This window comes from Teleopsis dalmanni, chromosome 1 (assembly GCF_002237135.1).
Source record: "Teleopsis dalmanni isolate 2A chromosome 1, ASM223713v2, whole genome shotgun sequence".
Lineage (NCBI taxonomy): Eukaryota > Metazoa > Arthropoda > Insecta > Diptera > Diopsidae > Teleopsis > Teleopsis dalmanni.
The window spans coordinates 190,099,098-190,113,591 of record NC_051846.1 but is presented as its reverse complement, the minus strand read 5'-3'; the positions used below and the strand labels follow the sequence as shown (position 1 = coordinate 190,113,591).

Genomic DNA, 14,494 nt, shown 5'->3' with positions numbered 1-14,494 from the left:
TACGAAAAATAATAATTTTATTTTTGGTTTTCTTATACAATATTTTAGTATATTGTATCTAAAAGTTGTCCGAATTCTAGAATTTTGTTCACACCAGGTGTACTGTTCAGTGGTAGTTCACGTCATTGAGGTTTGTGCTTGAGTTATCTTTATCATAGGGCTAAAAGACGTCCGTATCTGCATTCTCACAGATAATCAAGGAGCAATGAAAGCATTTTGCTTTGAAAGTTTTCTTTCAGATTCTTGATAGACTGTTATGACATACTGGAGCAAGTCAGAAGAAAAACCCAGAAGGTGGTGGTTTTCTAGTTAAATGTTTACAGCCTCAAATATTAATATCTTGTGAAGTGAACTATATAGCGTAATGGGAAAAGTTGCTTACATCGGCGAACCCGCTTTAGCATTACTATGAGATTCTGCGACACACAGTCACGTAGCCGAACGCAGATATCTTAGGGTTTCAAAGCTATATGCCCTCAGTTAAAATAACTCTAAAACTTACGATATGTGGGAGCTAATAATTAAACTTTGAATTAATATTAATAATCTGATAATTTTTTTATTGAAAAATAATATACATTTATTTTAATGAACATGTGATTTATTTATTTTTTTTTGTTAAATAAATTACATTTTGTAATTTCATATATTATATATAATTTAAATATATTTAAAAATAAATAAAAAAATTATTTAATAATATAATATAATCCGTTCATAATCAAACTACAATATTCAATTTTTTATGAAATAATTATTTAAACTATTTTTTTGTTTGTATTTGCCACACTTTACTTTCCAACCATTGTAAAATCATATTTTAAATTTATATATAGAATTTAATTATTAATTTAAAGTAATTTTTTTTATTTTAATAATATTTATAAAGTTGTGATTGTGATTGCTGTACAGTTTCCGTGTTTTAAGTGCAATTTTAGTAAAAATAGTTTTTTTTTTGTTAATTTTTTTGATTAATTGATTAAATTTCTTTTAAAATAATTTCACTAAACTAACTTTTCTGAGTATCTAAATCTAAAGTTAAATTTAAACGCCTAGAATTTTAACTAGTAACTTTACTAATAAGAATTTGATTTTTTCTTTAATTATTTATTTATATTTTTAATTAATATTAAATGCTTTAAACTACACATACACTTAAGTTTAACATTTGTTAATTATAAAAGAAATTATATCAACAAAGTGCGTTAATTTTTTTTTTGAAAATTTTCAAAATTTATAAATATTTTTAAGTGCTTTAAGGCTTTAGAATATGCTTCCATTTCTTTTAATTATTTTTGTAATTTTATTTTTAATGTTTAATACTAAACTTTAAATTATTCTCTATTTTTAACACATAATTTTCGTTTACTTTTAAGATTTATTGCTTATAGTTTGCCATTGTGTTCAGAAGGTTGTGTGTTTCGTTTAATGCCTTTTTTATTTATTTAATATTATTTTATTCTATATTTTTATTTACACATAAATTTTTAAGTATACACATTTATTAAAGTAATAAGTTCCTTGAATATAATAGTTAAAATAATTAATGAGTAATATTATATTATGAGAGATTGACTACTGTAATAATAAATAATAATAAAAGTAAGGAATATAAAAAAAGAATTAATAACTATATATATTTAAAAACTGTTATTATTAAGCAGAATATTAATGGAATGTTATGTGAAACATAAATAATCTTGGTTTGAATATAAGCGTAATTCTTTAATTAACTTAACGTTATTTCCAGTACTAAAATTGACCAAACACTTGCAGTTATCAATGTATCCGGTTGGTACTGAAATGTCCACCTTTTTATTCAAAATTAAGAATATTGAATATGGAATCGATACAAATATCCGAACTAGTTGAAGAGGAGTCATTGCTTCTTCCATTTTATACTAAAGATATAGAATATGATTGGAGCAACATTTTTTTAGAAAGTAATAGATCTTACTTAGTCGTTAGTGAGTGTCACTGTGTGCCATAAAGGAGTGCAATTAAAAATAAAAAAATAATTGATATATAGTTCGTAATAAAAAATTATTTTTCCTCCTTCTCTACAAACGTTATTAATGCTTTTATTTAATTGACAAGATTAAAAATTTGTAGACTTATTTGCATATTTATAGTAGTAAAAAAACTCATCAAGAAAGTAAAATTTCAAATTAATTGCATATATATAGGGTCAAAAAAAAATTTTTTTATTTTATTTTAATTGCACAATTATAGGGATATAAAATCTTATAAGTAGTTTCATTTAATTATAATATAATTTTATTTATTTATTTATACCATATACCATATGAAACATAATGAATAATCATTATGATCTAATGAATTATCTTGATAGATAATAAAAGATTAATGGACTAAATAAATAATTATTATAGGTGGAAAAGTTGGAGGATTAAAATTTTTTTTTTTATATAAGAGAAAGAGGATATTAATGAGAAGGGGTTTAAACTCATAAATAAAATCCAATAATAATAATAACTTTATGTTAAATAAATTATAATAAAAATATAATTTTGAATTCGTGCAAATCACAAAATTGAATAGTTATTCACTAGTTTAAAGTTAGTAATTTTAAATAATTATTATAATATTAATATTATATAGTATTTGTTTTAAATACACATTTAGTTTTTTTTGGAATTTTTTAAAAATTTTTATTAAATTAAAAAATCAGTCTTAATAAAAGCCATTAAAAATTTTTGCCTAACTTTAAAATTATTTTTTTATTTAGTTTTTTGTGTATTATTTGGAAAGTTTGTTTTAAAAAGTTTTAGTTCTAATAAAATTATTATTTTTTTTATAAAATCATCATCAATTAAAATTTAGTATTATCGTAATTAAATTTTATATTAATTATTCGAATTTTAATATATATTCGATGGGTTTTAAATTTGTTAGTATTAAATTATTATTTATTTTTATTATTATTGTTATTATTATTATTAAATAGTTTTTCTAAAATTAAAATGGCGTTCAACTATTTTTAATTATAATGCTTTTTGTGTACATAAACACAAACACACACATAGAAAAATACACTAAATTTTAATTAAATAGCTTATATATATTTTTATTTTAAATATATATATATGTATATGTGTATCGTTTTGGTTAGTTAGATATTGCTTTTATTTCAGGGGTAAGTCGATTTTTAGAGCTTAAAATGATTCTCACAAATGAAAAATTTAGACAATATTTTCAAAAAATATATTAACTTTTTGTTAAGCATTTTAATTGTATATACTATATAGTATATTAATAATAAAACTTTATATATTATACTCTGCATACTTATAAAATATTTACTATACATATGCATATTTTATAGTTGAACCTTGAGTGTCTGTAGAAAATTGAACACGGAGGTCAGGCAGAAAACTCCTATAATTTTTAATATTAATTTTAATCAATTTAATTTAAATTAGTTTTAAAGTAAAAATTAACAAAGTCAGTGCATAAAATTTGATTGATTGGATAAGCGACAATCAGAAATGTACGATAGTTAATAGTTAAAACCATAAGATATAAAGTTTAATTTATTGTTATTATTTTAGTCTGACATTGAGCCTCACCAGTTATGGAAAAAGTATACGAATTTCTCTTCGGAGATTTGGTATCTGCTGTGGAATAGTAAAATTTATAGAAGGATCTCTTGATGTCACCGTTATAGAATAGTGGAAAAGTGCACGAATTTGTTTTTAAAGATTTTGAATTAACTGAAGTAAAGCAATGAGGATGGGAGTTAGCTAAATAAAAAAAATGGGTCTTCTCACATTTGTAATGTCTATAATGTCTATAATGTCTATAGAAGTATGTAAATTCAAAATATTTTTTACATACAAAAAAAAAATTGAAAAATTGAATGTTTTAGGAATTACTTGAAGAACTCTTTTTCTAATAGAATATTATATCAATATCAACAACAATATTAGCAAAGAAGCTAATAGGTTTTTAAACAGTGATGCTCTGACTTTGTTTATATATTTGACTACACTGAGTAATTATAAATAAATATATAATAAATATATTTACATAGTCCTATAATTTAATTTTATTTTTGCAAATTTGTGATTCTGGTTCTTCATATGGTTTTGTCTTCATATGGTTTTTTCATTTTTCTACATAAAACGAAATCAAACACAGCGCAAATTGTTGAGCACATTTTTGTATGTACGTACGTACGAGTACAACATTTACGAGTACATACATATATAATTGTTGACTTACAAAGCTACTTACAAATAATTATGTGTGGACTATATATAACAAATAGGCATACCTACCTACGAACTAGATACATTCTAACATATATATACATATACGTATATGTAAGTATGTTTTAGAAGTCTAAAGATGATTTGATTAGTTATAAGAAAATTACAATATCAGTGTTTACTTATTTTAGTAGGCCGGTGAGGTTCGAGTGTATGCGTAGGTATGTGCATTAATGAATGTGCGTGTATGTTTTATAATATCTGCGCGCTTATTTCTTTAACTAGAATCAATTCCATTTTAAAATGAACTTATTATATATAACCTATATATATAATTAATTATTATATATCTAAAATATTTACAATTTACACAGTTTTATATTCATTACTTTTTACTTAAAACTATTTTCACAAAATGTATATACTGTATACTAAAAGAGGTAATAATATGAAACTAACTTAATTCGTAGAACTTAACTAATCGCTGTTTAAGTCATCTCCAATTAGACTACGATCCATGCCTTTCCAACTACTCGTGCTTAAAGCAGATGCTGTAATGCCGTAAGTCCCACCGGGTAAACGTTTTTGTCGACAAAGCGCTACACGCGTTTTGTTCGGTGATGTGGGCTGCAGTAACGGGGAAGTTGCTTGTGGAGAGTCCATGTCATCGGTATTTTCCTCAGGACAACTGTCCGATGCCGATGCCAGACGTTCACGCGTTTTAATTGACTTTTCCAAACGTCTCAGAAATCTAGACATAGCAGGCTCATTATTTCCTAGCTGATTATAAAGAATGAGAAATGAGTATTTACCTTATTTGATTTCCAATAGCACGTAATCTATTTATTTTACATTTGGGCTTGGCAACATCCACTTCCTTAACTATGCTTGGTGAGATGCGACGCAACAGTGCCTTAAAATAAAGAAAAAATTAAATTACTTTATCATTGTAAATGCTTGCAATTTACATCAGCCACTTCATCCTCACTAAGGCTTTCTTGTTTGCGAGGTTTTCTCTCTTTGTTGGGTGAATTAAGTCCTGCAAAAAGAAATATACCAAATCTGTTAAAAATCTTGAAACGAATTGTTTTTTGTAGTATACATAAATGCAGAGCTGTGAATCGTATATATAGCTAAAGTTGTTCGCTTCAGTGATTCGAGAATACTCTGAACCATTAGTTAAGGATTTAATATAAATCCACAACTGTTCTTAAGGTTCTGGTTCTAAACCGTTTCATTTCATAATTGGTTCGCTTCGTAATCGATTCTGTTTATAACCAATTCACAGCCCTAATATACTAGTGGACACACTTGTAATAAAAAAAGTTGCTTACTTCTTGGCAGCGGTCGTATCGATAATTCTCTTGTTGACGTTAGACTTTCGGAAGAGGATGAGCTACTCGCTATTGGCAAACGATTGAGTATACGTCTTTTAGGACTTTTTCTTGTTGTTACTGTAGCGGCAGGGCATGGGTGATTATGTGAATGACAATGTTTGTTACAAACATGTTGTATACCGGTAGTAGTATTTGTGTTCAATGATTCCTTTGATGGCACTTCCAATTGTTGCTTTGTAGGCGATTGTGATGTTGAGCACTTTGATGATTTTCGTTCTCGTTTCTTGCTACTGCTACGACGCTGATGAGTATAGGAATGTGCTGATGCACCTTTACCATCGGATGATGGAAAATCATACAAACCATCGGAATCAGTAAATGGTAATTGATCTTTACGACCATAGAAATGTGGTGAAAATCTACCCAAGCCAGCACGATCGCTAAGTGGACTCTCTGAACGTGATGATACCGGTGATAGTCCTTTTTCGTTACCATCAATTTGTATCACAATAGATGGCAGTTGTAATTGTGACATTTGATTAACATTCGGTAACATATTACCCGAATTACTAAGTGTTTGCGGCTCGTCAACTTCAATTAGAATTTGTTCTTCCATAAATACATCGAGTTCTCTCAAACGAGTGTTATTTAAACGATTATCTTCTAGTTTCTCGTCAACATGATCGGTACCAATTCCCTCGTCATTGGATTCAAGTAAAATGTCATCGGAAAAAGTCTCCGAATCTGAACGTTGCCTATTGCCATGTAGGCGATCGGTGCTGCTACCGCTAGCCCCACTGCTTCCTGTACCTGTGCTCTTGCCATTAGTTATATTTTCCTTACAACTTGATAATGCCGAATTTCGGCGTCGATTCATGAGGTTAACATGCAATGAAAGACCAGCACCAGAATGTCCACTACCTGGTTCATCCATTTCATTTGGGCAAAGTGGATTGCTGGAACCACAACGGCTTGGACCAGGGCTAGCCATACTCGAATAGCCCGATGAGCTTAGATTACTTTCGGATATTGTGCGGTCAGCTCGTCCACACATTGTAAATGGACTAAGGTAGCACATGCCGACTGGATTGGGTGGCATCAAGCCACCGCCACCAGTGGTCTTGACAGCTGGAGACATAGGCTCATTGTCAGATTCCATTTCACTCATATTCGAGGTTATTGTAATCATTGGTGGCACAAAAGGAAAATCCAACGATGTTGGCTTCTCGAATTGTTTTAAGAGCCTAAAATTTTTAACCGTCGAATTAAAGGAAAATAATAATTTAAATTTATTGCTTTTCTTATGTCGACTTTTAATTTTGCATAAAACATTAAATTGAGAAGCGCTAAATAAGAAGCATTAATTAGTTGAAACAAAAAGGATACACAAAGGGGAAACATTGAACTATATTTTTATTGATTTCTAGAGCTCTAAGTATATTAAAAATTTGAGACTATAATAATAAGCAATTATGGATGTATTAAAATTTGAAATGAGTACGTGTCTTGATTAATGTTTGAACGAAATTGAATTAAACGAATTAAACGAATTAAGACGAATTTTGTTTGTCTGAAAGAACAACTAAATACGGAAACTACATGGAAGTCGATTACCAGAGTTACAAATAGGCTTGGAAGTTGTGTTTCTTCTTGTATACCTTTTTTGTTGTTGTTTATTTGGAAACATAAAACTGGTTTCACCTATGCTGGCGCGTTGCGGTGGCGGAGATCCTGGAAATATAATCATTGGATAACGATTTTTTGTAGGACTCGGCTGTTCCACCGTTAATGTTGGTATAATCAGATCACGAGGACGTATAGCTTTATCTTCAGGCGTTGGTGGTTCTACGTCTATAGTAATCATTGGCGGTATGAGCGCATTCATCGGTAAAGTAGGCGCTGGAGAAATATGCAACAATGGTAACTTATTGAAAGGATGTGGCTTATTGATATCTGCCATGCACGTAGTTGTAGTATCTGTAGGCGTCGTCTCCACATCAGTGTCAATGTTGTCAGAACGATTGCGTTGTAAACCAAGTAATAATCTCTCCTTAAAGGGAAAAGAAAAAATAAATTTTATAAGAAAATAAATATCAGAAATATTCTTTTCATTTAGAATGGGCATTTTTATTAAAGGGTATCATCACATTGTTCGAATAAGTAAAGGTTAGAAATTTTGCTATATATATATGAGGAAATTTTTATTGAATAACTAGAAGGGTCTAAGCATATATTTAATATTACAATTGATAGCAATAAAAGCTTCTTTGTTAATATATAGAAAAATAGTTTGCCTTTTACAATTTGTCGCTAGATATTATCCGAAGTCTATAACTATACCGTCATCTGAGTCCACCTATTAAGAAAAATTAATATTTTTAGCAGACATGAATATTTCAATATTTAAATTGTAGCAAATTAAAGCAAAGCTTAGGTTTAGTTTTATTTTTGGATAATTTATCTAAATTAAGGGCCTAATTATAATATTTAAAATTTGTATTCACAATGTTTGGCTTGTGCATTTAAATTTAATTAAATAGTTGAAATTTTAAAGTGATATAATAAAGGACAAAAATTTATAATCAGAGTTAACAAATCACTTAACTTTATTTATAAAAAAATTTAATTAAAATCTTAAATCAGAGAAAAATATCAAAGATAAGTGCCTAAAGCAAACATATAATTTATTTACAATTTTTTTTAAAAAAACTTTTGCTCACATATATCAACTGAGAGGTTTTTCACAAACATGTCAACTGAGAGCTTTCTCTCATACATGTCAACTGAGAGCTTAACTTAAAATTTGATGTTTTATTTCCTTTATTTGATTATCACAATTGGAACTAAGACAACAAATTAATTAATTATTATACGTAGCGATAATGGAATACTGCTGCGTTTGCTATAGACCGTGCTTTCTCTGAAGGTAGTCCCCTAGGGTAATTAGAGCAAGTTAGAGTTTTTTATAAAAAAAACTTCACAACAATCTTGGTTCTTAAATAAACCATCTTGGTTCTTGTAGAAATCTTGGTTCATCTGAAAACTATAATGAAAACTGTAATTCAAGTCCTACAAATCCTGAGTAAGAAATTTGAAATCAGGAAAATATATGACTAAATAATTTTAATGATCATAGAGTTAATGATGTTTAATAGTAATATTTTTTTTAAAAATATTCATCATCTCAGAGTGACCAACTTCTCATTAACAGTGAAAAAAGTGTGAAAAGTAAGTAAAAGATTATTAAGATTATGTATTATTTAATAAGATGATTATTTATAAAATGCGTAAAATTCAAATGTTTGGGTATACGTTCTTAAGTGAGATGCATTATTACGAGGGCGATTTGATAAGTCAGTGTTACTCCAAATGCAACTGCAGTGCTGCCTTCAGCTGTAATCTACCAGCGGGTAACTTTTTAATTTTAGGATACGAACTGCTACCCCATTCAGCATATTCTCCACATTTAGCCCCCTGCGACTATTTTCTATTTCCAAACCTAAAAAAATGGCTGGGCGGTAAGAGATTTGAGTCGAATGAAGAAGTCATTACCGAAACAAACGCGTATTTTGAGAGCTTTGAAAAAACCTATTATGGACTAAATGGACTAAATGTATCGAGCTAAAAGGTGATTATGTAGAAAAATAAAATGTTTATTTGCCGAAAAAAAATTGTTTTATTCAAAAAGTCACTGACTTATCAAACCGCCCTCGTAACATATTTTTATCGAAGCCGTATTTAAATAAATAAACTAATATACAAACAATACTTTTAAATTCGAAAGAGGCATTCCTGTTCAGTAGGACAGAGATAAAGTTGTTGGCAGATAATCTGTCGGGTAATCTTATCCGTATTTTCACAAGATAGGTATTTTTGTAGTCACAGAGTGCCGTCGTTATCTACTAGAAGATGAAACTTCTAATTAAACTCTTTGTGAGTGTCTGACTGCGGTTCATGTTAGGAGCAGAGCATTGGGCTGGGAACTTATCAAATATTAGGAACTTCTTATAGAGAGATATTCTGATCATCATTCGAAGATCTGAACGTATTTTGTTTTGTGAAGGTAAGTTCTTAGTACTAAAGGGTAGGTCGTTCGCACAAAAGAACTACGATGTTCTCAGTGATACTTAAGGCTTAGAACTCAGAAATTTTTAATTGTGTTGTAAATGATTAAATAAAATTTAGATATAGTTACTATAGTTTGTGATATGAAATATCTCTTTTTATTAAAAACTAAATAATTTTTATGAATGTTTTGGAACTTCTCTAAATCCAAAAGTAATTGTTCTTTTTGTTTAGTGTTCGTACGAGGGCAGAGAAGAGGAGTTAAATAAATGATATCTACATTTTTTTTATAAATATTTAAAATTATCTTGATTATTTAAAAAGTGTTTTGCTGTACAATTTTGTAGATATAAATTTGGAATTTTTGAAAAAGTGGACTAAAACTATACATAATTGATAGCAGTGTCTAAAGGCTTTCTATGTGTTTGAGTGTGATAACGAAAAGATATGAAGTATTGAATGATTGATATATTTTACTTACTGATAGTTGTGCGTCACTACGTTCACTGCGTTCACTTTTGATTTCATCATCACTAAAATCTCCACTAGATAACGGATCCTCTTGAAATATTGGACTGTTTGAACGTTGTGGCCTAGGCATGATAGGCGTAAGCGCTGGTGATGGAATCGGTGTGGGCATTTCTCGTATTGGTGATAAGCATTTATTATTTATGCCATTGCTTGGTATTTCAAGTAGAATCGTCGGTGGGTGTAATAAATTCGTTGAACTAGACGATGTAGACGACGATGGCGATGATGTTTTGTGCGCATTTAAAACATCAAGCACTGGCACTTCAATAGTCGTTTGGCGATAAAATACAGGTGAGTCCGGTGGACCGCTAGAGAAACTGACAGGTGTATGCATAGATGATGTTGATGATTCATCATCACCAGGTGCATCGTCTTGTGGACTGGAAACAGTAGGAGTTGTCGATGGCGATATAAATATCGATGTGGTTGAAGGCATTATATTGTTAGCTGTAATTGAAGCAGTCGTTGATATCGAACCAAAATTACGAAACATTGCTAATATTGAATCGGCACTGGATACTTTTGGACGTGCTGGCGAACCAATACGACAACGTGCCGGTATACCGGCTGCTAAGCTATTGAGTTGATGGCTTGTGCCACCGATTTCACTGCCACTGTTTTGTATTGAGCGAAGGCCAAAATCGGTGAGGGCCAGATCTGAACTGGACAATGAATCGCTGCCCTGATTCGATGAGGTGCTATGCGGTGAGCGTATATCATTTGTGCACGGTGATGGGGGCATGGAGCTGGCGCGAAATTGTATATCAGTTGGCAAACTAAGAGCGCTAGAGTTCCTTGTGCTCTATTTTATGTTTATGTGAAAAAATGTTTGTTGCCAGCAAAGTAATGCATGAGAAATAAATATAAATGTGTATAGTGAGTTAGAGTAAGTAGCATGAATAATTATATATAATTAATGTTTTAATAAATATATTTCTTAATTATAAAATATTAATTAATTTGTAAGCAATATATAAACAGCACATAAGGTTGATTTGGGACTGAAAACGAATGATTCTCAGACAACACTCGAGATGTGTGCTTTCAGTTTGATTGAAAATTGTATGTACGTAAGAGTGTGAAGTATGTTTAACTACAATGTGAACAAGTGCACTGCAATATAATTTTTTTTTTGTACTAATAATTTCAACTATTTTTGATGGTTTTCTTTGTTATTTTCGAATACCTAAAATGTTCAAATGCAAAAAGTTCAGAATTGTTTAGTTAAAGAAAAGCTTCCCTCTCCTCCAAGTCCTTGTAAGCACATAAAAATTTTGTTCTTTTTGCCTGAGAATCACAAGTCAGCTTAATATACACAAATATTGTGGATTAAATTTAACAATTAACTTACCCCCATTTGACCAATGTCGATCTCTGAACCAGAGCTCATCTCTGCAGAAACTTTATTTAAGAGACGTGCAAAAGTGACCTTTTTCTCCAACTTCGGATCGGTTATGTTGCGCGGCATGGACCCTGAGGCTAAGGAACCAGAATTCTCTGAGAAAGTTGTTTCCTTAAGATCGCTCTCAGAATCAATGTTATTCACACGCAATCGATTCTCGGACATCGATATCAGTTCATCCAGGCTCACTTTGGGTTTGGCTTGAGCGACGGCCGGCGAAACTAATTGTTGTAATATTTGCTTTTTTTCGGTGGCATTCTTCTTGACAGGCGTGGAATTATTCCGCTTTTTACGTGGTGATGGAGAACCTATATTTTATGAAAAAAAAAAGAGAAATTAATATTTTTTGATAATTTTCAAAAAATTATATTAAAAGCTAATAACTAAGACACAGAAATTAACATAGAAGTGCAATAAAGAAAAGTGAAGTGGAAATATGCAATTAAATATAATTTTTTACTACTCAAGCTTATGTGAATTTAGTTTATATATGCATGTTTTAATAACTAATGGTTAGTAATATTAAAATTAAGATGTAACTACAATTGAAACTGCTTAAAATTAGTATTCTACATTTACTTGTAATTAGCAAATTAGTGGATTTGCAACGAAAGGTTAACTACATATTTTTTTGTTGTACTTGATATGCTAAATTAAAAAAAAAAACATTTTAAATAAACAAGAAAAAACGTCAAACACATTTAGTTAACACTCAAATAAATATTTTATATAGTAAAGAGTTGTCCACCAGCAGCCACAAATATTTTCAATAAAAATAATGAAAAAAAGTGAAGTTTATCTTATCTTTTCGTGGGTTGACAGATAATATTATATATTTACAAGATAGTTTTACTCTTTAAAGGTCCCTGAAAGATATGTAAATTTAGTTTTTCGATATTATATATATATATGTTGGCTTTAGATTTTTTTAGTCCCTCAAAAATTAAAATAGTTTGATGATTTGTTAAACTGTCTTATGCGATATATACAATCGATGAATATCTGGTGAATTTATGAGACCAGGACTTTTATTATTAGAGTACGAAGAACAGCTACCACAAACGATTTCATTCTATGGGAAAACATCAAAAATGTAGATTCTATTATAATGATTTCTCAATATTTGAGATAAAATAGTGTAAATGCAGCTATATAAATTGGAGGAAAAATTAATGGAACTTGGGGTTACACAGCTTATATATATTTTCAGATATAGTTGGATTCACAATAAATATTGTAGTTCTTATTTACCATATGTACTTTAATAATAATTGTCTATTCTATAGTAGAGTTGAAAAGGGCACATAGAAGCAGAACCAACGAATTTTCGAGATATATAAGACAATTACAATTAATATTTGTGGATTAGTAATAAGATATTTGTCATTTATTTAAAAATATAAAGTTCAAACTTATATACAAAGTCTGCTTAAAGAAAAATTGAGTTGTTCAGGAAAAAATTCTTTCTTCTGTTAACGCTACATTACTTTGGATATATTAGAGTCATTTTCATCCGAGTCATTTTGATATGATTTAGCAGCTGACTTTCTTAAAAACATTCAAAAAAGAAAAACCAGGAATCTGCTTTGTAGATTTTTCAACTAGTTTAAGATGGAAAAGCAAAAGTACACAGTTATCCATAGTGCCTTATTTCTGTAAACAAAATTTAGCAAAGTTTTCGGAGACAATACAAAGCAGTTCACTCAGGGATGTTCGGTTGATATCCCTGAGTGGGCAACAAAATAAATGCATCAATCCAATCAAATCCACAAAAGATTAAAGAAACATGGTGTCAAATGATATTGAAAGCAAATATTTAATAGAGAAAGGATAAGTGTCAGTCTGTTGGGATTTCTTTTCGGAGCTTACCCAGTACTGTTTAAAGCGTATTAATCGTAGAAGTTGTTGCGTATGAGACTATAAATAAGTGTGAAATTTGATCATACGATTTATACTTGTTTCAAAATTTCGTATGTGGTAAACAATTGAACTCAGATGTGATTAAATATCAGTGCTTATTTCAAATTTCAAGGGTCATTAAGACAGACCCTTCTATAAACAAGTAATTACTTTACTAAAACTTGCCAAGAGGTTATCGAATAAATTGGATAATATGTCATAGATTGAACTTTGTTCTTCATATAAATAACTAAACCTTAAGAAACATAGAATAAACACGTCGTGAATTTTTTGAAAAACTAGTATTATAGATTTAATTGATCGTTTTTCACAGTTTTTTTTTGTTATAGTGTTTTAGCTTTCTGAACGCTGGTTATTAAGATGATTTTTTGACTTACTGTGTAGTGCATGTACTAACCGTAAATTCCTGTTTTACCTATATTTGAATTATCAAAAGACATGTTTTATAGTCCTCGATCTAATTTCTTTTTTATAAATTTCAAGGTTTAGTTTTGACAAAATCTGGAGGTATCCAAATACAATATGAGAAACTAATATCTTCCTACTACAGATTATCGAACGCATCAAATGGGGTATTTGTTCTGGTAATTTGAATATATAATAAATAAATACTAGTACACACTACAAAATTAATCCTTTCCATTACTTTATAAACCTTAAAAGCATATGATATGGAATATTGAATATTTAATGTAACAATACGAAAGGAATTTGGGCAAAAAAGACTTAACAAATACTATATACTTTATTATTGATAATGATGATATATGAAATCAATATTCCTCTTCTTCTATAACTCTCGAAATTTTCCACAGCTGATCTTTAAAAATGACTTCTATTGACAACTTAGCAAAATCCCTTAGATAAAGTTTTTAAAATTAATTGAGCGCATTACAAACATAATCAGCTGGTGTCAGCATCCTTTAATCCTATATTGTAGGATTAGGATTTAACCAGTAATTGAAAACTGTAATATAATATTAATATGAGTTTTATTTATTATATGA

At 29.3% G+C, this 14,494-nt stretch overlaps 1 protein-coding gene across 1 annotated transcript; it reads right to left on the bottom strand.

Annotated features, from left to right (window-relative positions):
• Nucleotides 1–4,645: 4,645 nt before the first annotated feature.
• Nucleotides 4,646–13,927, bottom strand: LOC119666931 (mucin-17-like). Its single transcript, XM_038076210.1, has 8 exons — nt 13,885–13,927; nt 11,517–11,875; nt 10,116–10,967; nt 7,228–7,619; nt 5,567–6,813; nt 5,201–5,271; nt 5,045–5,145; nt 4,646–4,983 (listed from the first exon to the last, which is right to left on the bottom strand). The coding sequence occupies exons 1-8, from the start codon at nt 13,925–13,927 to the stop codon at nt 4,710–4,712; spliced, it is 3,339 nt and encodes a 1,112-aa protein (XP_037932138.1). The 3' UTR covers nt 4,646–4,709.
• Nucleotides 13,928–14,494: the final 567 nt, after the last annotated feature.